The sequence below is a fragment of the Pseudophryne corroboree genome, chromosome 12 (assembly GCF_028390025.1).
Source record: "Pseudophryne corroboree isolate aPseCor3 chromosome 12, aPseCor3.hap2, whole genome shotgun sequence".
NCBI lineage: Eukaryota > Metazoa > Chordata > Amphibia > Anura > Myobatrachidae > Pseudophryne > Pseudophryne corroboree.
Genome location: NC_086455.1, coordinates 46,772,312 through 46,797,914, shown reverse-complemented (window position 1 = coordinate 46,797,914; position 25,603 = coordinate 46,772,312). Strand labels below are relative to the sequence as shown.

The 25,603-nt window shown below is 48.7% G+C and overlaps 1 protein-coding gene across 6 annotated transcripts in view; it reads left to right on the top strand.

Annotated features, from left to right (window-relative positions):
• The window catches only part of TDRD9 (tudor domain containing 9), a 561,182-nt gene that overhangs the window by 144,702 nt on the left and 390,877 nt on the right, over positions 1-25,603 (top strand). For 5 of the 6 annotated variants that reach the window (XM_063947438.1, XM_063947442.1, XM_063947440.1 and 2 more), the window contains exon 5: positions 3,851-3,973. In XM_063947438.1, coding sequence (XP_063803508.1) covers positions 3,851-3,973 — 123 coding nt within the window. The remainder of the gene's footprint in view (positions 1-3,850; positions 3,974-25,603) is intronic. The other variant, XM_063947439.1, reaches the window with a different exon arrangement.

Below are 25,603 nucleotides of genomic sequence, written 5' to 3'. Positions count from 1 at the left end.
GCAGTACATAGACCCACAAAGGCAGCCTCTGGGCTGCGAAAGGAATTGAAGCATGTGTTCAGGCAATTGAGGATGAGCTGCCTCAGGATTTTTCTGACACTGCCAGACAATATCTGTCTTATATTACCACAGCCTCCCACTATATTCACGAGACGCCAGGTGTAATGGCGGCAAAGGCATCTACTACGTCTATCATGACCCTTTTAAAGGAGACGTCCTATTTGGGGAGGATCTGAACAAGATTGTCTGCGTGTCTCCCAAATACTAATCCTTCTGCTCCGAAGGCTAAGAGTACCACCTTTCATTCACTCGTGCTTCCAAAACCACTAAGCCTAAATCTACGGGCCGCCCGTCAGCCTGCTTCAAAACAAGACAAGCCTGCTGCATGACGGGGCGGGCCTCCCCCTGGGGGACCCCAGGGTGGGAGGCCAACTTCTGCGGTTCGCCCAGGTCTTGTTAAAGACCAATTCGGACGCCTGGGTGCGGGAAGTTGTCTCTCACGGGTAAAGAGACGTCCCCCTCACCAGTTTTGCACAACTGTTATCCCTGCGGATCCGTTAAAAGAGCAAGCTCTACACTTGTACAATCCCTCCTGGATACAGGAGTGGTAGTGCCGATACCTCTGTCTCTAGTTCCGAAGCCAAATGGGTCCTCCAGGCCTATACTCAACCTCAAATCATTGAACAAGTTTGTGAGAGTATCCAAATTCCGTATGGAAACTCTGCGCTCTATAGTGCTGGCCATGGAACTCGACGACTATATGGTTACCCTGGACATACAGGATGTTTACCTGCACATACCTATTGCCATGTCGCATCAGCAATATCTGCGGTTTGCTATTGGCAACCTTCGTTATCATTCCAGGCACTGCCTTTTGGATTGGCCACGGCCCGTCGGATCTTCACCAAGGTCATGGCCGTGATGAAGGCTCTTCTCCGCTGTCAGGGTATCAGGATCCTGCCATATCTGGACGACTTGCTGATCCTGGCGAACTCCCAAGAGGTTCTCCTCAGTCATCTGGAACTGATGGTCCAGTTGCTAGATGCCCACGGGTGGCTCATCAACTGAAAGAAGTCCTCGCTGGTCCCTGCTCGGAGTATGGTGCACCTGGGGGCACTACTGGACACACACAGCCAATGATTGTTTCTGTCTCCAGAGAAAGTCCTGAAACTTCAGGACAGGACCAGATATTTCCTCCCTCGCCCAAGAGTGTCGATACAGTCGGGGATGCAAGTACTAGACCTCATGGTGTCTGCTTTAGACATGGTAGACTACGCTCAATTTAACTCCCGCCCTCTGCAGAGGGTTAATCCTTTCCAAGTGGGACGGCATGCCTCAGGATCAGGTCTCAAATGATCTTCTTGACTCCGGAGGTTCTTCTGTCGCTAAGCTGGTGGCTACAGGACCAACAGTTGATCAGGGGCCGTCCCTTCTGGATCTTCAACCTCCTGACAACGGATGCCAGCCTGCGGGGGTGGGGCGCAGTGTTGGAACAACACTATCTCCAGGGTCGGTGAACCAGGGAGGAATCATTATGCAATTGCAGGCAGTGTTCAATGCATTGACACGGGCCCTGCCTCTAGTACAGAACAGGCCTGTTCAAGTACAGTCCGACAACGCCATCAAGGTGGCACTCGAAGCCGCATGGCAATGCTGGAAGTATCAAAAATCCTCATTTGGGCTTAATGCCGTTTGCCAGCAATATCTACAGTGTTTATCCCCGGAGTCCTCAACTGGGAAGCGGATTTCCTCAGTTATCAGGACGTTCATGCCGGAAAGTGGAGTCTTCATCCAGAAGTCTTTCAACTCCTAGTGGACAAATACGGCCTACCCGATGTAGACCTGATGGAGTCTCGACACAATCACAAGGTTCCGGTCTTCGGAGCAAAAGGACAAGGGATGCTCAAGCAGCGTTTGTGGACGCACTGGCAATTCCATGGAATTTTCGGCTGCCATAAGTGTTCCCTCCAGTGTCACTCCTGCCCAGGGTTCTACGGAAGTTAAGCAAGAAAATGGAATACTACTTCTAATCGCTCCAGCGTGGGCCAGACGGCATTGGTTCTTAGACCTGCAGGGTCTATCGATAGTGTCCTCTTCTACTTCCTCAATGCCCAGACCACCTCGATCAGGGCTCTTGTGTTTATCCGGACCTGGCCAGACTTGCTTTGACGGCGTGGCTCTTGAAGATTCACTCCTGAGGTCAAAGGGATTCTCCGAGGTTGTTATTCAAACTACAGTATGTTAAAGGCCCGCAATCAGGCTTCCGCACGGATTTATTACATGGTCTGGAACTTTTATTTCGCATGGTGTGCTGCTAAGATTTATGATGCCTATTCGTTCAGTCCTTCTAGACTTTTGGCCTTTCTGCAGCAAGGCCTAGATTTAGGCCATCATCTGGCCTTCCTCAAGGTTCATATACAGTATCTGCCTTGTTTGTGTGGTTTCAGAGGAAAATTACGTCTATTCCTGACGTTCATACTTTCACTCAGGGCGTTTTAGGGATTTAGCCTCCCTATGTCCCTCCTGTGGCTGTATGGGAACTGTCTGTTGCTTAAATGCCCTACAAGAGTCTCCATTTGAACCATTTGAGTCTGTGGATCTTAAAAGTCTTACACTTAAGGTCGTGATTTTACTGGCTATTGCCTCTGCTAGAAGGGTGTCTGACTTAGGCACCTTGACCTGTTGTCCACCCTTTCTGATTTTTCACCGTGACCGGGCAGTTCTTCGAACTCGCCCTGGTTATCTACCTAAGGTGGTATCCTCTTTTCATTTTAACCAAGAGATTGTGGTTCTGGCCTTTATATCTTCTGGTTTGTCCTCCAAAGAGCGGTCTTTGGATGTGGTACGGGCTCTCCGTATTTATGTAGAGAGGACTGCCTCCCTCAGGAGGTCAGATCTCTTTTTGTACTTTTTGGTTTTCACAAACGTGGCTGGCCTGTAAATTAGCAAACCTTGGCCAGGTAAATTAGAATGGTGATTGCACAAGCTTATGCACAGGCTGGACTTCCTTCTCCTGCTGCTATCAAAGCCCATTGTACCTGGTCTGTTGGAACTTCTTGGGCGGCCCGCCGAGGTGCGTCCGCTGAACAATTGTACAAGGCGGCTACGTGGTCCTCTGTGAACACGTTCATCAGGTTTTATGCCTTTGATACTTACGCCTCCCTGGATGCTTCCTTTGGATGCCGGGTTCTTGTACCCGCTTCAGTGCGTTCCCTCCCATAAGGAACTGCTTTAGGACATTCCCGATGTTGTTCCCTGTGAAATACCAGTGTTCCCCGCTGAAGAAAAAGAGATTTATGGTAGACTTACCATAGTTAAATCTCTTTCTGCGAGGTACACTGGATTCCACAGGTCGCCCACGCTGACACACTTGGCTTCTTTGGGTTTGTATGGCATTAGCTGCTAGTCCCGTCTCCTGTCGTGAGAATGTGGTTCTGTGTGACTAACATCTACCGTCTTTTACGTGCTACTGCATAGGACTGGTTAACAAAACTGAGCTCCAGTCCCTGGAGACGGGGTTATAGAGGAGGCGGTGTAATGCATCCTGGGAACAGTCATAGCTTTAGCCTGTTGGTGCCTCGGATCAAGATCCAACTCTACACCCCGATGTTGTTACCTGTGGAATCCAGTGTACCTTACAGAATTTTTTTTTTTTTTTTTATATTAAGTAAAAGTGCACCGTACTGTTTTCTGTTATGCCTCCCTGATATTCACTACTTGACACCAGTTTTTAAAGGTCCTCTTTAGGTCAGGAATAATAATAATAATAAGGGGTAGATTGTATTCAATAACAGAAGTCTTCACTATAACGTGCACACTAATGTTATGTTAATTCTTGCCTTGCTTACAGGTGGGACTGGAGAAAAAAGCAACAACTGACACGCATTTGATTTATGTGACAACAGGCGTTCTTTTGCAGAAAATAGTAGGTGCCAAGAGTTTAGTAGAGTTCACGCACATCTTTATTGATGATGTAAGTACCTTATTTTATAGCAGACACTTTAGGAAACAATCACAGAGCCTGACTTGATTGATATGCTACAGCGTTGGGAGGGGCGTTACGGGGTAATGGCTAGCGTCCTTTAGAACGGGGGCGTCAACTACTTGGAACCCACTGACCATTTTCTGGCAACCAGTGTGCATACACTTTGGCTTGCACGGACTAGTCTAGGGCTGCGACCCTTGCGTCTCATGGTTGCGATGATGATCCTATGCTACATCTTTGATTGCAGCATTCGGATCTCAGATGCCTGTAGAGATGTCTATTTCCTACAGACTGCTCCTGTTGCGTTTTCATTTTATTTGGACAGTATTGCACAGCTGCCCTCCTGCGGCTGTGCAATTCTTTGCATATCGGAATCAGGCCCACACTTCAGTTTTTATGCTAGAGTGGATATTGCATGACCCTTATAATGTGCTGTTGTTCATATGCATCATATCATATGACTTATTTATCTGTGTGCTTTTACCACATAAAAATGTTATGAAAATGTATGAGAAACTCGCATGCTTCCTTCAGTTAATGTTTGTTTGCCTCCCAAAACAGGAAATGACTAACTGGGATGTTAGATTAAATGTGTCCTCCATGCTTGGTCATTTCTCAGCAGCAGGTTTCTGTATTTGGAGCCTGGTGCTTTTATAAAGGAAAATGTAAACCACAAGCAGACCGTCACTGATATATAGACAGACTTGCTTTTCCTATTGAAAATATTTATAATTCACACCCCTTTTGCAGCACAGCTTGTTAAAGACGCTCCCTGTGTTATTTCACGTTATCCGTTTCTACAATTTATTTCTTTTTTAATCCCGAGCTTTGAATATTAAAGTTGTTTGATTTTGAGATGAGTGTTAGCATAAGCAGGGGATTACTACTTACTAGATGAGGATAAACTGGGGATGGGGTTTTGTTTGTGAAATTTTAAAGAGACTTTTCATATTTATCATAATGGTTTCAGTGGATGCTTGTTTTAATGAGTATCTAGAACACTCCTTTGTATAGTAAGAGCAGTGGATCTTAAAGGCTTATGCGAGTTCTTCTGAAACATTTACTCTGCATTCTCATACAGTCAGGACCAAGAAGCTAAGTTAGAAAGCAAAGTGTGAGAAAAGCTAAATATTTTACCACATTACCAATAAGCGTTTGCACTGGTTCATACTGGATGCACAATTTGTGTACCTAGTTTTTCTCTAACGTCCTAGTGGATACTGGGAACTGAAGATTACCATGGGGTATAGATCGGGTCCACTGGAGCCTGGCACTTTAAGAAGTTAATAGTGTATGCTGGCTCCTCACCTTTATGCCCCTCCTAGCAGACTCTGTTTAGAAAAATGTGCCCAAGGAGCTGGGTGCATTCTGTTGCTCTCCAGAGAGTTTTCTTCAGAAATTTATTTTAGTTTACTATTTTCAGGCAGCACTGGTTGGCAACCAGTCTGCCTGCATTGTGGGACTTAGGGGGGGGGGGGGGGGACCGAACCAACTTCCTTAGAGTTAATCGCTCGTATCCCCACTGACAGGGCACTGATCTCCTGAGGTGGTGATCTCATACCCCTCGGGTTTGAGAGAACGCCGACAGCATGCCGCCACCCCTAACAGTTGCCAAAAACGTGGTGCGGTGAGTTATTCGCTAGGGGCCCTGTTATCGGATCCCCGGCGCAAATGGCACCATGAAGGACAGTGATCACCCAGCTACGGACTGTGGTGCCCACTGAGTACCCACACTGAAGATTACATAAATAAGAGGGATTCCACACTTGTTTGCAGTTATATTAAGGAGATGCCAGTATAAGTAACTTAGAGGGACCGTGTGCCATTACGGGGGCGGGGCTTCCCGGAGAGCGGGGCCAGAGGCTCTGAGGCGCCATTTCCTGCTGCTGCAGTTGCTGTACAGGCTGCATGCGGGCGGCTGCTCCTCCACAGAACCCACTGTATCACCAACGATAACTGATACCAGGGGTTTATAGTGAAGGGGGGAGCGCAGTATCAGCGGTTTCACCACTGTGAGGTAAATTACACATAATATATATACCCGGCGGGGCGCTTCTCTGCCTGAGGTATTGTGTGCTGGTCCAATCTTCTCTGTGTCACTCCATTCAGGGTTGTCTAGAATAAGTGTGCTGTTTCTATAATACTGCACTGTGTTTTTCTCCCTTGACTCTGTGTTTTCTACAATAGTACAGATGGGTCCTCCGTTATCTTGGCTCTTTCTGCGCCTAGACGGAGGTTAGTCACACCTAGGCGATAGCTTAGGTTGCTGAGTTTAATCACGGACAGGCGCGTTGAGGCACGACTAGATACTTAGCATGCAATACACATCACCACCACTGGTTGGCTAATGCGCCAATAATCCAGTACTTTAGCTCGAATAGCGGCGGATTGATCTACAAGCTCTGCAAATGGTCAGTGACGACTGTAATGTTAATAGATGGTGACTAATGGTCTGACGGAGAGAGTTAAAAAAATAATTAATACAGACACAAACGAACATGTTAAAACACTTGCGTATGCAGACACAACTAATGTGTGAAAGGAACAATGTAGCTCATTGACTTTAAAGTATGTACAGTGCACTACATACCATGCTTTTGAAATATGAGCGTCCGAGTCCCCTAAGGCATAAACCAACACCAATGGGAAGGAATCGCTCTTTGCGGTACTTTTACACATGAACTTGTGAATCTTTAATGAAGTGTCGTGGGCTAGCGATGAAGGCTCCCGCCTCCCACGCTGAGAGTCCCGGGTTCGATTCCCAACCTTTTTTTTTTTTGTGTGTGTGTTCCCGAGACATTCACTTTATAATTTTTTTCTTTGTAATACAGTCAATGGAAGGGTTTCACATAAATCAGAGTAAATCTGCAGGAGCGACTCATTCCGCTATATACTGTACAATACACAGCGGTAATGAGCACCCGTTGATGTACAGTACCAGTAAATATAACTTTGTGTATTCTGACTCAACTAAGTGTTCGAGCAACACAGTACTGTAGATAGTCGGCGTTAGAGAATCTGTGTTGTACTTAATGAGAAGGGATCACTGCTACTATTCCATTTACACATCTACACAGTATCAACGCGACTGCAGTGCTCTATGTGATTTTCCTACACAGTGTACTGTTGCACATGTCTTGTAACCTGATCTGAACTCCCTCCCTGTCTACTGCATGAACTGTGCAGGATCCCAGGGGGGAAGGGGAAGTGGGATGGGGGTAATGCGAGGCAATGGAAAATACCGTGTTCAAAGAAAAGGCATAATCAAAGCCAAGGGGAACTGACTTAACAACCTGGGATGCCTGGAACGCACGACGTCTGAGACGCTCATTGCGGTTAAGGACTGTACAGCATACAGTATTATGGCTGCCAGGGATTACCCCTATTCCCTTGGGGAGCTCCCTCTCCTCGCCTTGCTCGCCAGCAACCAGGGGAAAATGATGGCCTATCGGAGGGCTCGCAGGGAGATCCTCCGGAAGTACAGCCGGAGTAGGTCCGTGATATATACCCGTATTGTTATACTGTTTGCTGGATCATAAAAAGTGAAGTGTGCCTATGTGTTACTTTTAAACTTTTTTTATATAAAATCCTTTTTTGTTGAAAAATGTTAAAGTTTTTATAAACCTACACCTCGTGTGGAAAAGAAACCTTTATATGTGGACTTAACCACACTATCAGGTGACTGGGGTATGCATCTGTACCAATAGAAAAAGTTATAAGTATATGTGAAAACTGAGTGAAGCGTTAAAGAAACTGCTACGTATATGTTCCTCTCTTTGATTGTGTGAGTCTTGGTACGTTTATAGCTTCTATCAAATTGGTGGCGAGCAACTATCCCTATCTTTCTATCAAGGAGAACATCACACCAGGATTTCCTTTCCAATTGCATCACGGGACTATTTAAACTCTTAAAAACAATATTACCCATTGTTCTTTTCATAATTTGTATTTTTCATGTGAATTTGGAGCAATTTCTGTGATTTTCCCATGGAAAGAAATAATTGAAGATTCCACGTGGACTTATGTGATGTATGAATTTTGTTTATTTTAGCTATCAGCTCTGTTTGAATTTGTGGCGCCTTTGATCTAGTCTAAATTCATTCATAAGCTTCTCAGCTCCTCCGTTGGTCTCTCATAAATGCACTCTCCCACAGATATTGCTGTCTGACTCTGATTCTGAATTACCAGAATTAGATGAGGATGAGTTAGGGACGGATGCGGATAGTACCTTGTCCCCGGGAGTTGAGGCCCTAATTTTTGCTATTAGGGAGGTTCTCAATATTCCTGATAAGGAAGCAGAACCTATAGAGGAGTTGCATTTTAACGTAAAAACCAAAATCCTCTTCAAATTTCCCAGTTTCTAAGGAATTAGATTCTCTGGCAAAGGCTGTGAGGTTAAATCCTGACAAAAATTTGTCACTCCTAAACGGGTACTAAATTCCTTCCCGTTTCCTATAGAGGATAGAAAAATCGGGAAAACCCCCCGTCAGTGGATACGTCTGTGTCCAGGCTGTCACGTGAAATTGTACTACCTGTACCTGGGGCCATTTCTCTCGAAGAGCTTGCCGATCGCAAAATGGAGACCACTCTTAAGTCTATTTATTCTGCAGCAGATGTAGCCCAACGCCCTACCATAGTGTGCGGCTGGATTTCCAGAGCCATGGTCAATTGGTCTGATATTATTTTAAAAGGGTTGCATACACTACCTCAGGAGTATTAGTTACACTACTTCAACATATCCAAGATGCTGCAAACTTCATGAGTGAGGCTATTAAGGAATTGTGTATTATTAAAGCCTCTTTGTAGTCCCGAAACTGGACGGCTCTGTACATCGATCCTGTTCATCAAATCCCTGAACCCTTATCTTTGAGTGTTCAAATTCAAGATGGAATCGCTGAGAGCACTGATAGCAAGTCTGGAGGAGGGGGCGTTCCTGGTATCCCTGGATGTCAAGAATGCATAGCTGCATTTCTCTAACGTCCTAGTGGATGCTGGGGACTCCGTCAGGACCATGGGGATTAGCGGCTCCGCAGGAGACAGGGCACAAAAATAAAGCTTTAGGATCAGGTGGTGTGCACTGGCTCCTCCCCCTATGACCCTCCTCCAAGCCTCAGTTAGGTTTTTGTGCCCGTCCGAGCAGGGTGCAATCTAGGTGGCTCTCCTAAAGAGCTGCTTAGAAAAAGTTTTTAGGTTTTTTATTTTCAGTGAGTCCTGCTGGCAACAGGCTCACTGCAACGAGGGACTTAGGGGAGAAGAAGTGAACTCACCTGCGTGCAGGATGGATTGGCTTCTTAGGCTACTGGACACCATTAGCTCCAGAGGGATCGAACACAGGCCCAGCCATGGAGTCCGGTCCCGGAGCCGCGCCGCCGACCCCCTTACAGATGCCGAAAAGCGAAGAGGTCCAGAAACCGGCGGCAGAAGACTTTTCAGTCTTCATGAGGTAGCGCACAGCACTGCAGCTGTGCGCCATTGTTGTCACACACTTCACACCAGCGGTCACGGAGGGTGCAGGGCGCTGCAGGGGGCGCCCTGGGCAGCAATGAGAATACCTTGTTCTGGCTAAAAAATACATCAGCCCCCTTGGGGCTATATGGATGTATTTAACCCCTGCCAGGTCTCACAAACTCCGGAGAAGAGCCCGCCGAAATAGGGGGCGGGGCCTATCTCCTCAGCACACAGCGCCATTTTCCTGCTCAGCTCCGCTGCGAGGAAGGCTCCCAGGACTCTCCCCTGCACTGCACTACAGAAACAGGGTAAAAAAGAGAGGGGGGGGGGGGCAGTTTTTTAGGCGTTTTTGATATATATTAAGCTGCTATAAGGGAGACAACACTTCTATAGGGTTGTTCCTATATATTTATAGCGCTTGGGTGTGTGCTGGCAAACTCTCCCTCTGTCTCCCCAAAGGGCTAGTGGGGTCCTGTCTTCGATAAGAGCATTCCCTGTGTGTCTGCTGTGTGTCGGTACGTGTGTGTCGACATGTATGAGGACGATGTTGGTGTGGAGGCGGAGCAATTGCCGGTAATGGTGATGTCACCCCCTAGGGAGTCGACACCGGAATGGATGGCTTTATTTATGGAATTACGTGATAATGTCAGCACATTACAAAAATCAGTTGACGACATGAGACGGCCGGAAAACCAGTTGGTACCTGTACAGGCTTTTCAGACACCGTCAGGGGCTGTAAAACGCCCTTTACCTCAGTCGGTCGACACGGACCCAGACACGGACACCGAATCTAGTGTCGACGGTGAAGAAACAAACGTATTTTCCAGTAGGGCCACACGTTATATGATCACGGCAATGAAGGAGGCTTTACATATCTCTGATACTGCATGTACCACAAAAAGGGGTATTATGTGGGGTCTGAAAAAACTACCTGTAGTTTTTCCTGAATCAGACGAATTGAATGAAGTGTGTGATGAAGCGTGGGTTAACCCCGATAGAAAACTGCTAATTTCAAAGAAGTTATTGGCATTATATCCTTTCCCGCCAGAGGTTAGGGCGCGCTGGGAAACACCCCCTAGGGTGGATAAGGCGCTCGCACGCTTATCAAAACAAGTGGCGTTACCGTCTCCTGAAACGGCCGCCCTCAAGGATCCAGCAGATAGGAGGCTGGAAACTACCCTGAAAAGTATATACACTCATACTGGTGTTATACTGCGACCAGCCATCGCCTCTGCATGGATGTGCAGTGCTGGGGTGGTTTGGTCGGATTCCCTGACTGAAAATATTGATACCCTGGATAGGGACAGTATTTTACTGACTATAGAGCATTTAAAGGATGCATTTCTATATATGCGAGATGCACAGAGGGATATTTGCACTCTGGCATCGAGAGTAAGTGCGATGTCCATATCTGCCAGAAGAAGTTTATGGACGCGACAATGGTCAGGTGATGCGGATTCCAAACGGCATATGGAAGTATTGCCGTATAAGGGGGAGGAATTATTTGGGGTCGGTCTATCGGATTTGGTGGCCACGGCAACAGCCGGGAAATCCACCTTTTTACCTCAGGTCCCCTCCCAACAGAAAAAGACACCGTCTTTTCAGCCGCAGTCCTTTCGTTCCTATAGGAACAAGCGGGCGAAAGGACAGTCATATTTGCCCCGAGGCAAAGGAAAGGGTAAGAGAGTGCACCAAGCAACTTCTTTCCAGGAGCAGAAGCCCCCCCCGGCTTCTGCAAAGCCCTCAGCATGACGTTGGGGCTTTACAAGCGGACTCAGGGGCGGTGGGGGGTCGACTCAAGAATTTCAGCGCACAGTGGGCTCACTCACAGGTGGACCCCTGGATCCTGCAGATAATATCTCAGGGTTACAGGTTGGAATTCGAGAAGTCTCCCTCGCCGGTTCCTAAAGTCTGCTCTGCCAACGTCTCCCTCAGACAGGGCGACGGTATTGGAAGCCATTCACAAGCTGTATTCTCAGCAGGTGATAGTCAAGGTACCCCTCCTACAACAGGGAAAGGGGTATTATTCCACACTATTTGTGGTGCCGGACGGCTCGGTAAGACCTATTCTAAATCTGAAATCTTTGAACCTGTACATACAAAAATTCAAGTTCAAGATGGAGTCACTCAGAGCAGTGATAGCGAATCTGGAAGAAGGGGACTTTATGGTGTCCCTGGACATCAAGGATGCTTACCTGCATGTCCCAATTTGCCCTTCACATCAAGGGTACCTCAGGTTCGTGGTGCAAAACTGTCATTATCAGTTTCAGACGCTGCCGTTTGGATTGTCCACGGCACCTCGGGTCTTTACCAAGGTAATGGCCGAAATGATGTTTCTTCTACGAAGAAAAGGCGTATTAATTATCCCTTACTTGGACGATCTCCTGATAAGGGCAAGGTCCAGGGAACAGCTGGGGGACGTAGTAGCACTAACCCAAATAGTGCTGCAACAGCACGGGTGGATTCTGAATTTTCCAAAATCTCAATTGACCCCGACGACACGTCTGCTGTTCCTGGGAATGATTCTGGACACGGTTCAGAAAAAGGTGTTTCTTCCGGAGGAGAAAGCCAAGGAGTTATCCGAACTTGTCAGGAACCTCCTAAAACCAGGGAAAGTGTCTGTGCATCAATGCACAAGAGTCCTGGGAAAGATGGTGGCTTCTTACGAAGCGATTCCATTCGGCAGATTCCACGCACGAACTTTTCAGTGGGATCTGCTGGACAAATGGTCCGGATCGCATCTGCAGATGCATCAGCGGATAACCTTGTCGCCACGGACAAGGGTGTCTCTTCTGTGGTGGTTGCAGAGTGCTCATCTGTTAGAGGGCCGCAGATTCGGCATACAGGACTGGGTCCTGGTGACCACGGATGCCAGTCTGAGAGGCTGGGGAGCGGTCACACAGGGAAGAAACTTCCAGGGAGTATGGTCAAACCTGGAGATGTCTCTTCACATAAATATACTGGAGCTAAGAGCGATTTACAATGCTCTAAGCCTGGCAAAACCCCTGCTTCAGGGTCAGCCGGTGTTGATCCAGTCGGACAACATCACGGCAGTCGCCCACGTAAACAGACAGGGCGGCACAAGAAGCAGGAGAGCAATGGCAGAAGCTGCAAGGATTCTTCGCTGGGCGGAAGATCATGTGATAGCACTGTCAGCAGTGTTCATTCCGGGAGTGGACAACTGGGAAGCAGACTTCCTCAGCAGACACGATCTACACCCGGGAGAGTGGGGACTTCATCCAGAAGTCTTCCACATGATTGTGAACCGTTGGGAAAAACCAAAGGTGGACATGATGGCGTCTCGCCTCAACAAAAAACTGGACAGGTATTGCGCCAGGTCAAGAGACCCTCAGGCAATAGCTGTGGACGCTCTGGTAACGCCGTGGGTGTTCCAGTCAGTGTATGTGTTTCCTCCTCTGCTTCTCATACCAAAAGTACTGAGAATTATACGGCAAAGGGGAGTAAGAACGATACTCGTGGCTCCGGATTGGCCAAGAAGAACTTGGTACCCGGAACTTCAGGAGATGCTCACGGAAGATCCGTGGCCTCTACCTCTAAGACGGGACCTGCTTCAGCAGGGACTGTGTCTATTCCAAGACTTACCGCGGCTGCGTTTGACGGCATGGCGGTTGAACGCCGAATTCTAAGGGAAAAAGGCATTCCGGAAGAGGTCATTCCTACACTGGTAAAAGCCAGGAAGGAGGTGACTGCACAACATTATCACCGCATTTGGAGAAAATATGTTGCGTGGTGTGAGGCCAGGAAGGCCCCCACGGAGGAATTTCAATTGGGTCGATTCCTACATTTCCTGCAAACAGGATTGTCTATGGGCCTCAAGTTGGGGTCCATTAAGGTTCAAATTTCGGCCCTGTCGATTTTCTTCCAGAAAGAATTGGCTTCAGTTCCTGAAGTCCAGACTTTTGTAAAAGGAGTACTACATATACAGCCCCCGGTTGTGCCCCCAGTGGCTCCGTGGGACCTTAATGTAGTTTTGGATTTTCTCAAATCCCATTGGTTTGAGCCACTCAAATCGGCGGATTTGAAATATCTTACATGGAAAGTAACCATGCTACTGGCCCTGGCTTCAGCCAGGAGAGTGTCAGAATTGGCGGCTTTATCGTATAAAAGCCCATATCTGATTTTCCATTCGGACAGGGCAGAACTGCGGACGCGTCCTCATTTTCTGCCTAAGGTGGTGTCAGCGTTTCACCTGAACCAGCCTATTGTGGTGCCTGCGGCTACTAGCGATTTGGAGGATTCCAAGTTGCTGGACGTTGTCAGGGCATTGAAAATATATATTTCAAGGACGGCTGGAGTCAGAAAATCTGACTCGCTGTTTATACTGTATGCACCCAACAAGCTGGGTGCTCCTGCTTCTAAGCAGACGATTGCTCGTTGGATTTGTAGCACAATTCAACTTGCACATTCTGTGGCAGGCCTGCCACAGCCTAAATCTGTCAAGGCCCATTCCACAAGGAAGGTGGGCTCATCCTGGGCGGCTGCCCGAGGGGTCTCGGCATTACAACTCTGCCGAGCAGCTACGTGGTCGGGGGAGAACACGTTTGTAAAATTCTACAAATTTGATACCCTGGCTAAAGAGGACCTGGAGTTCTCTCATTCGGTGCTGCAGAGTCATCCGCACTCTCCCGCCCGTTTGGGAGCTTTGGTATAATCCCCATGGTCCTGACGGAGTCCCCAGCATCCACTAGGACGTTAGAGAAAATAAGATTTTACTTAACGATAAATCTATTTCTCGTAGTCCGTAGTGGATGCTGGGCGCCCATCCCAAGTGCGGATTGTCTGCAATACTTGTACATAGTTATTGTTACAAAGAAATCGGGTTGTTATTGTTGTGAGCCGTCTGTTCAGAGGCTCCTACGTTGTCATACTGTTAACTGGGTTCAGATCACAAGTTGTACGGTGTGATTGGTGTGGCTGGTATGATTCTTACCCGGGATTCAAAATCCTTCCTTATTGTGTACGCTCGTCCGGGCACAGTATCCTAACTGAGGCTTGGAGGAGGGTCATAGGGGGAGGAGCCAGTGCACACCACCTGATCCTAAAGCTTTATTTTTGTGCCCTGTCTCCTGCGGAGCCGCTAATCCCCATGGTCCTGACGGAGTCCCCAGCATCCAGTACGGACTACGAGAAATAGATTTATCGGTAAGTAAAATCTTATTATCCCAATATGGCCACCTCATCAGGCGTTCCTACTGTTCGCTGTACTGGACCAACACTTCCAGTTTCAGGCCTTACCCTTTGGTCTCTCCACAGCCCCAAGGGTATTCACGAAAGTCATGGCAGAGATGATGCTGCAATTGCATATGATGGGTGTCAAGATTATCCCGTACCTGGATGATCTCCTGATAAAGGCTGTGTCCCGGGAGCAACTGCTGCGCAGCATCAACGTGACTACTCGTCTGCTTAAAGATAACAGATGGGTTCTCAATTTCAAGAAATCTCTCACCTGGAACCATTGCAGAGAATTCACTTCCTTGGAATGATCCTGGATACGGTATCTCAGAAGGTTTACCTTCCATTGGACAAGGCCTTCACAATTCAGTCTGTTTGGTTTTAAAACCACGCAGGATCTCAATTCATCTTTGCATTCACTTGCTGGGCAAGATGATAGTCTCTTATGAGGCGATACAGTACGGCAGGTTTCATGCACTGCCATTCCAACTGGATCTGTCGGAAAAATGGTCGGGTTCTCACCTTCACATGCATCAGATTATATCAGGGAGGAACAAGAAGGAGGGCCGCAATGCGAGAGGTGTCAATAATACTTCTCTGGGCGGAAGCAAACGCAAGGGCCATCTCCGCCATATACATTCCAGGAGTGGACAACTGGGAAGCGGACTTCCTCTGCAGGCACGACCTCCGTCCGGGGAAATGGGGCCTTCACCCTCAGGTGTTTCATCAACTGATTCACCGGTGGAGCTGTCCGCAAATAGACCTGATGGCTTCTCGTCTCAACAAGAATCTTCGTCATTACTGCTCCAGAACGAGGGATCCACAAGCGATAGCAGTAGACGCTCTCGACACAAACCATTTTGTCTACCTGTTTCCTACACTTCCTCTCATTCCAAGATTTTTAAAAAGAATGAAAAAGGAAAGAGTTCAGGCAATTCTGGTTGCCCCAAATTGGCCTCGACGGGCATGGTATGCGGACCTCCTGACTGGCTCAGGAGGAACCCTGGCCTCTGCCGCTACACAAGGACCTTCTTCATTAAGGACATTTGTCTATCCAGACTTACAATGGCTATGTTTAACGGCTTGGAAGTTGAGAGGGAGATTTTAACTAGAAAGGGTCTCCCATCCAAGGTTATTTCCACTATGGTCCAGGCCCGTAATGTGGTTACATCCAAATTTCTCTGACGTCCTAGTGGATGCTGGGTACTCCGTAAGGACGATGGGGAATAGACGGGCTCCGCAGGAGACTGGGCACTCTTAAAAGATAGATTAGGTACTATATCTGTTGTGCACTGGCTCCTCCCTCTATGCCCCTCCTCCAGACCTCAGTTAGAATCTGTGCCCGGCCAGAGCTGGATGCACCTAGTGGGCTCTCCTGAGCTTACTAGAAAAGAAAGTATTTGTTAGGTTTTTTATTTTCAGCGAGATCTGCTGGCAACAGACTCACTGCTACGAGGGACTGAGGGGAGAGAAGCAAACCTACCTGCTTGCAGCTAGCTTGTGCTTCTAAGGCTACTGGACACCATTAGCTCCAGAGGGATCGAACACAGGGCCCGACCTCGATCGTCCGTTCCCGGAGCCGCGCCGCCGTCCCCCTTGCAGAGCCAGAAGACGGAAGAACAGGAGAAAATCGGCGGCTGAAGACTCCGGTCTTCAATAAGGTAGCGCACAGCACTGCAGCTGTGCGCCATTGCTCCCACAGCACACCACACGCTCCGGTCACTGGTGGGTGCAGGGCGCTGGGGGGGGGGGGGGGGGCGCCCTGGGCTGCAATATGTATACCTTTTTGGCAAAATGCACATAATACAGTTATAAACTGTATATGTGCCTAATCCCCCGCCATAAACATTATTAAAAAAGCGGGAGAAGCCCGCCGCTGAAGGGGCGGGGCTATCTTCCTCAGCACAGCCAGCGCCATTTTCTCTAAACAGCTCCGCTGGAAGGACGCTCCCCAGGCTCTCCCCTGCAGTATACACTACGAGAAGGGTAAAAAAGAGAGGGGGGGCACATAAATTTAGGCGCAAAAGGTGATATAAGCAGCTATTGGGGGAAAATTCACTTTGTGTTAGTGTAAATCCCTCTGTTATATAGCGCTCTGGTGTGTGCTGGCGTACTCCCTCTCTGTCTCCCCAAAGGACTTTGTGGGGTCCTGTCCTCAGTCAGAGCATTCCCTGTGTGTGTGTGCGGTGTGTCGGTACGGCTGTTTCGACATGTTTGAGGAAGACGCTTACGTGGAGGCGGAGCAGGTGCCGATAAGTGTGATGTCGCCCCCTGCGGGGCCGACACCAGAGTGGATGGATATGTGGAAGGTATTAACCGACAGTGTCAACTCCTTGCATAAAAGGTTCGATGACGCAGCTTTGGGACAGCCGGCATCTCAGCCCGCGCCTGCCCAGGCATCTCAGAGGCCATCAGGGGCTCAAAAACGCCCGCTACCTCAGATGGCAGACACAGATGTCGACACGGAGTCTGACTCCAGTGTAGACGAGGATGAGACAAATGTACAGTCCACAAGGGCCATCCGATGTATGATTACGGCAATGAAAAATTTGTTGCACATTTCTGACATTAACCCGGTTACCACTAAAAAGGGTATTATGTTTGGGGAGAAAAAGCAGCCAGTGACTTTTCCCCCATCTGATGAGTTAAATGAATTGTGTGAAGAAGCGTGGTGTTCCCCAGATAAGAAATTAGTGATTTCTAAGAGGTTACTGATGGCGTACCCTTTCCCACCAACGGACAGGCTACGTTGGGAAACATCCCCTAGGGTGGACAAGGCGCTCACACGCTTATCAAAAAAGGTGGCACTGCCGTCTCAGGATACGGCCGCCTTAAAGGAGCCTGCAGATAGAAAGCAGGATGCTATCCTGAAGTCTGTATATACACACTCGGGTACTATACTGAGACCTGCAATTGCTTCAGCATGGATGTGTAGTGCTGCAGCTGCTTGGTCTGATTCCCTGTCAGATAACATTGATTCCCTTGACAGGGATACTATTTTGCTAACCATAGAGCATATTAAAGACGTCGTCTTATATATGAGGGATGCACAGAGGGACATTTGCCGGCTGGCATCTAGAATTAATGCAATGTCCATTTCTGCCAGGAGAGTATTATGGACTCTGCAATGGACAGGCGATGCTGATTCTAAAAGGCACATGGAGGTTTTGCCTTATAAGGGTGAGGAATTGTTTGGGGACGGTCTCTCGGACCTCGTATCCACAGCAACAGCTGGGAAGTCGACTTTTTTACCTCAGGTTCCCTCACAGCCTAAGAAAGCACCGTATTATCAAGTACAGTCCTTTCGGCCTCAGAAAGGCAAGCGGGTCAGAGGCGCGTCCTTTCTGCCCAGAGGCAGGGGTAGAGGGAAAAAGCTGTACCAGACAGCCAGTTCCCAGGAACAAAAATCCTCCCCTGCTTCCACTAAGTCCACTGCATGACGCTGGGGCTCCACAGGTGGAGCCAGGTGCGGTGGGGGCGCGTCTCCGGAATTTCAGCGACCAGTGGGTTCGCTCACAGGTGGATCTCTGGGTTCTACAAGTGGTATCTCAGGGATACAAGCTGGAGTTCGAGGCGTCTCCCCCTCGCCGTTACCTCAAATCAGCCTTGCCAGCTGCTCCCAAGGAAAGGGAGGTAGTACTGGCGGCAATTCACAAGCTGTAACTTCAGCAGGTGATAATCAAAGTTCCCCTCCTTCAACAGGGACAGGGTTACTATTCCACAATGTTTGTGGTACCGAAAACAGACGGTTCGGTGAGACCCATTCTAAATTTAAAATCCTTGAACACTTATATAAGGAAGTTCAAGTTCAAAATGGAATCGCTCAGGGCGGTTATTGCAAGCCTGGAAGAGGGGGATTTTATGGTGTCACTGGACATCAAGGATGCTTACCTACATGTCCCCATTTACCCCCCTCACCAGGAGTACCTCAGGTTTGTGGTACAGGACTGTCATTACCAATTCCAGACGTTGCCGTTTGGTCTGTCCACGGCACCGAGGGTATTTACCAAGGTAATGGCCGAAATGATGATACTCCTTCGAAAGAAGGGAGTTATAATTATCCCATACTTGGACGATCTCCTTATAAAGGCGAGGTCCAAGGAGCAGTTGTTAGTCGGAGTAGCACTATCTCAGGAAGTGCTACAACAGCACGGCTGGATTCTGAATATCCCAAAATCGCAGCTGATTCCTACGACGCGTCTGCTGTTCTTGGGCATGATTCTGGACACAGAACAGAAGGTGTTTCTCCCGGAGGAGAAGGCCCAGGAATTGTCATCTCTGGTTAGGGACCTCCTGAAACCAAAACAGGTGTCGGTGCATCACTGCACGCGAGTCCTGGGAAAGATGGTAGCTTCTTACGAAGCAATTCCCTTCGGCAGGTTCCATGCAAGGATCTTTCAGTGGGATCTGTTAGATAAGTGGTCCGGATCGCATCTTCAGATGCATCGGTTGATCACCCTGTCCCCGAGGGCCAGGGTGTCTCTGCTGTGGTGGCTGCAGAGTGCTCATCTTCTCGAGGGCCGCAGATTCGGCATTCAGGACTGGGTCCTGGTGACCACGGATGCAAGCCTCCGAGGTTGGGGGGCAGTCACTCAGGGAAGAAACTTCCAAGGACAGTGGTCGAGTCAGGAGACTTCCCTACACATAAATATTCTGGAACTAAGGGCCATTTACAATGTCCTGAGTCAAGCCGTAACCCTGCTTCAAAACCAGCCGGTGCTGATTCAGTCAGACAACATCACGGCGGTCGCCCATGTAAACCGACAGGGCGGCACAAGAAGCAGGATGGCGATGGCAGAAGCCACAAGGATTCTTCGATGGGCGGAGAATCACGTGCTAGCACTGTCAGCAGTGTTCATTCCGGGAGTGGACAACTGAGAAGCAGACTTCCTCAGCAGGCACGACCTCCACCCGGGAGAGTGGGGACTTCATCCAGAAGTCTTCAAGCTGATTGTAAATCGTTGGGAAAGGCCACAGGTGGACATGATGGCGTCCCGCCTCAACAAAAAGCTAAAAAGATATTGCGCCAGGTCAAGGGACCCTCAGGCGATAGCTGTGGACGCTCTAGTGACACCGTGGGTGTACCAGTCGGTTTATGTGTTCCCTCCTCTTCCTCTCATACCAAAGGTACTGAGGATAATAAGAAAGAGAGGAGTAAGAACTATACTCATCGTTCCGGATTGGCCAAGAAGAACTTGGTACCCGGAACTACAAGAAATGATCTCAGAGGACCCTTGGCCTCTGCCGCTCCGACAGGACCTGCTACAGCATTGGCCCTGTCTGTTCCAAGACTTAACGCGGCTGCGTTTGACGGCATGGCGGTTGAACGCCGGATCCTAATGGAAAAGGGCATTCCGGATGAAGTCATTCCTACGCTGATTAAAGCTAGGAAAGATGTGACAGCAAAACATTATCACCGCATATGGCGAAAATATGTTGCTTGGTGTGAGGCCAGGAAGGCCCCAACAGAGGAATTTCAGCTGGGTCGATTTCTGCACTTCCTACAGTGGCACCTTGGGATCTCAATGTTGTGTTGGATTTCCTAAAATCACATTGGTTTGAGCCACTTCAGACCGTGGAGTTGAAGTATCTCACGTGGAAGGTAGTCATGCTGTTGGCTTTGGCCTCAGCTAGGCGTGTGTCAGAATTGGCGGCTTTGTCCTGTAAAAGCCCATATCTGATTTTCCATATGGACAGGGTAGAATTGAGGACTCGTCCCCAATTTCTCCCTAAGGTGGTATCAGCGTTTCATTTGAACCAACCTATTGTGGTGCCTGCGGCTACTCGGGACTTGGAGGATTCCAAGTTGCTGGACGTAGTCCGGGCCCTGAAAATCTATGTTTCCAGGACGGCTAGAGTCAGAAAAACTGACTCTCTGTTTATCCTGCATGCACCCAACAAGCTGGGTGCTCCTGCTTCAAAGCAGACTATTGCTCGCTGGATCTGTAGCACGATTCAACTTGCACATTCTGCGGCTGGACTGCCGCATCCTAAATCTGTAAAAGCCCATTCCACGAGGAAGGTGGGCTCTTCTTGGGCGGCTGCCCGAGGGGTCTCGGCTTTACAACTTTGCCGAGCTGCTACTTGGTCGGGATCAAACACTTTTGCAAAATTCTACAAGTTTGATACCCTGGCTGAGGAGGACCTTGAGTTTGCTCATTCGGTGCTGCAGAGTCATCCGCACTCTCCCGCCCGTTTGGGAGCTTTGGTATAATCCCCATGGTCCTTACGGAGTACCCAGCATCCACTAGGACGTCAGAGAAAATAAGAATTTACTCACCGGTAATTCTATTTCTCGTAGTCCGTAGTGGATGCTGGGAGCCCGTCCCAAGTGCGGACTTTCTGCAATACATGTATATAGTTATTGCTTAACTATAGGGTTATTGTTATGAGCCATCTGTTGAATGAGGCTCAGTTGTTGTTCATACTGTTAACTGGGTATAGTTATCACAAGTTGTACGGTGTGATTGGTGTGGCTGGTATGAGTCTTACCCTGGATTCCAAATCCTTTCCTAGTAATGTCAGCTCTTCCGGGCACAGTTTCCCTAACTGAGGTCTGGAGGAGGGGCATAGAGGGAGGAGCCAGTGCACACCAGATATAGTACCTAATCTTTCTTTTAAGAGTGCCCAGTCTCCTGCGGAGCCCGTCTATTCCCCATGGTCCTTACGGAGTACCCAGCATCCACTACGGACTACGAGAAATAGAATTACCGGTGAGTAAATTCTTATTATTACCACCGTATTTTGAAGAAATATGTTTTTTGGTGCGAGAGTAGAAAATATTCCCCTGTGGAATTTCGTCTGGGCTGGTTTCTACTGTTCCTGCAAGCAGGTGTGGATAAGGGCCTAAGATTATGCTCCACCAAGGTTCAGATTTCGTCTCTCTCCATCTTCCAGAAACAACTGGTGGTACTTCCAGAAGTACAGACTTTTCTAAAGGGGATTCAACCACCCTTCGTCCCTCCCACTGCTCCGTGGGACCTCAATATGGTTGTATTGGTTTGAACCCTTACATAGGGTAGACTTGAAGTACCTAACGTGGAAAACAGTTATGTTACTGGCCTTAGCTTCTGCTCGCCGGGTGTCTGAATTGGGGGCCTTATCCTGTAAGAGTCCATACTTGATTTTTCATGAGGTTAGGGCGAAGCTTAGATCTCGCCCACAATTTTTGCTGAAGGTTGTGTCTGCCTCTCATGTGAATCAACCAATTGTGGTTCCAGTGTTATCCGACACTTCTATTGTTCCGAAGACCCCCTGGATGTGGTTAGGGCTTTGAAGGTCTACATCAAAAGGACTGCTCATCACAGAAAGTCTGATTCACTTTTTGTGCTTTTATGATGCTACTAAGGTTGGTCGCCCTGCCTCTAAGCAGTCCATTGCTAGGTGGCTCAGGTTGACTATTCAACAATCCTATACTTCAGCAGCTCTACCGCTGCCAAGTTCTATTCAGGCCCACTCCACAAGGTCAGTGGGTTCTTCCTGGGCGGTTCCCCGAGGGGTCTCGGCCTTACAGTTGTGCCAGGCAGCTACTTGGTCTGGTACGAACACATTCGTAAAGTTCTACAGGTTCGACACCTTGGCCAAGGATGACCTTCAGTTTGGTCAGGTGGTTTTGCAGGGGTCTCAACACTCTCCCACCCGTTCTGGGAGCTTTGGGACGTCCCCATGGTAGTCTTCAATTCCCAGTATCCACTAGTACGTTAGAGAAAAGGGGAATTTTAGTACCTATTGGTAATTTCTCTATCGTCCTAAGTGGATGCTGGGGTTCCTGAAAGGACCATGGGGAATAGCGGCTCCGCAGGAGACAGGGCACAAAAGTAAAGCTTTTACAGGTCAGGTGGTGTGTACTGGCTCCTCCCCCTATGACCCTCCTCCAGACTCCAGTTAGATTTTTGTGCCCGGCCGAGAAGGGTGCAATTCTAGGTGGCTCTCATAAAGAGCTGCTTAGACAGTTTAGCTTAGGTTTTTTATTTTACAGTGATTCCTGCTGGCAACAGGATCACTGCAACGAGGGACAGAGGGGAGAAGAAGTGAACTCACCTGCGTGCAGGATGGATTGGCTTCTTGGCTACTGGACATGAAGCTCCAGAGGGACGATCACAGGTACAGCCTGGATGGTCACCGGAGCCGCGCCGCCGGCCCCCTCGCAGATGCTGAAGCAAGAAGAGGTCCAGAATCGGCGGCTGAAGACTCCAGCAGTCTTCTAAGGTAGCGCACAGCACTGCAGCTGTGCGCCATTTTCCTCTCAGCACACTTCACACGGCAGTCACTGAGGGTGCAGGGCGCTGGGGGGGGGCGCCCTGGGAGGCAAATGAAAACCTTTTAAAAGGCAAAAAATACCTCACATATAGCCCCCAGAGGCTATATGGAGATATTTACCCCTGCCTAAAATGTACTAAATAGCGGGAGACGAGCCCGCCGAAAAAGGGGCGGGGCCTATCTCCTCAGCACACGGCGCCATTTTCTGTCACAGCTCCGCTGGTCAGGACGGCTCCCAGGTCTCTCCCCTGCACTGCACTACAGAAACAGGGTAAAACAGAGAGGGGGGGCATATTAATGGCTATATATTTATATAAAAAGCAGCTATAAGGGAGCACTTAATCATAAGGCTATCCCTGTCATATATAGCGCTTTTTGGTGTGTGCTGGCAGACTCTCCCTCTGTCTCCCCAAAGGGCTAGTGGGTCCTGTCTTCGTATAGAGCATTCCCTGTGTGTCTGCTGTGTGTCGGTACGTGTGTGTCGACATGTATGAGGACGATATTGGTGTGGAGGCGGAGCAATTGCCAAATATGAGGATGTCACCCCCTAGGGAGTCGACACCGGAATGGATGCCTTTATTTGTGGAATTACGGGATAGCGTCAACTCGCTTAAGCAGTCGTTTGCCGACATGAGGCGGCCGGACAATCAATTAGTGCCTGTCCAGGCGCCTCAAGCACCGTCAGGGGCTGTAAAACGCCCTTTGCCTCAGTCGGTCGACACAGACCCAGACACAGGCACTGATTCCAGTGGTGAGGGCGACGAATCAACCGTATTTTCCAGTAGGGCCACACGTTATATGATTTTGGCAATAAAGGAGATGTTACATTTAGCTGATACTACAGGTACCACTAAACAGGGTATTATGTGGGGTGTGAAAAAACTACCAGTAGTTTTTCCCGAATCAGAAGAATTAAATGACGTGTGTGATGAAGCGTGGGTTGCCCCCGATAAAAAACTGCTAATTTCAAAGAAGTTATTGGCTTTATACCCTTTCCCACCAGAGGTTAGGGAGCGCTGGGAAACACCTCCTAGGGTGGACAAAGCGCTAACACGCTTATCAAAACAAGTGGCGTTACCCTCTCCTGAGACGGCCGCACTTAAAGATCCATCAGATAGGAGGATGGAAAATATCCAAAAAAGTATATACACACATGCAGGTGTTATACTACGACCAGCTATTGCGACTGCCTGGATGTGCAGTGCTGGGGTAGTTTGGTCAGAGTCCCTGATCGAAAATATTGATACCCTGGACAGGGACAATATTTTACTGTCGTTAGAACAAATAAAGGATGCATTTCTTTATATGCGTGATGCACAGAGAGATATCTGCACACTGGCATCACGGGTAAGTGCTATGTCCATTTCGGCCAGAAGAGCTTTATGGACACGACAGTGGACAGGCGATGCGGATTCAAAACGGCATATGGAAGTTTTGCCGTATAAGGGGGAGGAGTTATTTGGGGTCGGTCTATCGGATTTGGTGGCCACGGCTACGGCCGGGAAATCCACCTTTCTACCTCAAGTCACTCCCCAACAGAAAAAGGCACCGACCTTTCAACCGCAGCCCTTTCGTTCCTTTAAAAACAAGAGAGCAAAGGGCTATTCATATCTGCCACGAGGCAGAGGACGAGGGAAGAGACAGCAACAGGCAGCTCCTTCCCAGGAACAGAAGCCCTCCCCGGCTTCTACAAAAGCCTCAGCATGACGCTGGGGCTTCTCAAGCGGACTCGGGGGCGGTAGGCGGTCGTCTCAAGAATTACAGCGCGCAGTGGGCTCACTCGCAGGTAGATCCCTGGATCCTGCAGATAATTTCTCAGGGGTACAGGTTGGAATTAGAGACGTCTCCACCTCGCCGTTTCCTGAAGTCTGCTTTACCAACGTCCCCCTCCGAAAGGGAGACGGTTTTGGAAGCCATTCACAAGCTGTACTCTCAGCAGGTGATAGTCAAGGTACCTCTTCTACAGCAAGGGAAGGGGTATTATTCCACTCTATTTGTGGTACCGAAGCCGGATGGCTCGGTAAGGCCTATTCTAAATCTGAAGTCCTTGAACCTGTACATAAAGAAGTTCAAGTTCAAGATGGAGTCACTCAGAGCAGTGATAGCGAACCTGGAAGAAGGGGATTTTATGGTATCCTTGGACATCAAGGATGCGTATCTCCACGTTCCAATTTACCCCTCACACCAGGGGTACCTCAGGTTCGTTGTACAAAACTGTCACTATCAGTTTCAGACGCTGCCGTTTGGGTTGTCCACGGCACCTCGGGTCTTTACAAAGGTAATGGCCGAGATGATGATTCTTCTTCGAAGAAAAGGCGTATTAATTATCCCATACTTGGACGATCTCCTAATAAGGGCAAGGTCCAGAGAACAGCTAGAGATGGGATTAGCACTATCTCAAGAGGTGCTAAAGCAGCACGGATGGATTCTGAATATTCCAAAATCCCAATTAATGCCGACAACTCGTCTGCTGTTCCTGGGGATGATTCTGGACACGGTTCAGAAAAAGGTTTTTCTTCCCGAGGAAAAAGCCAAGGAGTTATCCGACCTGGTCAGGAACCTCCTAAAACCAGGAAAGGTGTCTGTACATCAATGCACAAGAGTCCTGGGAAAAATGGTAGCTTCTTACGAAGCAATTCCATTCGGCAGATTCCATGCAAGAATTTTTCAAAGGGATCGGTTGGACAAATGGTCAGGGTCGCATCTTCAGATGCACCT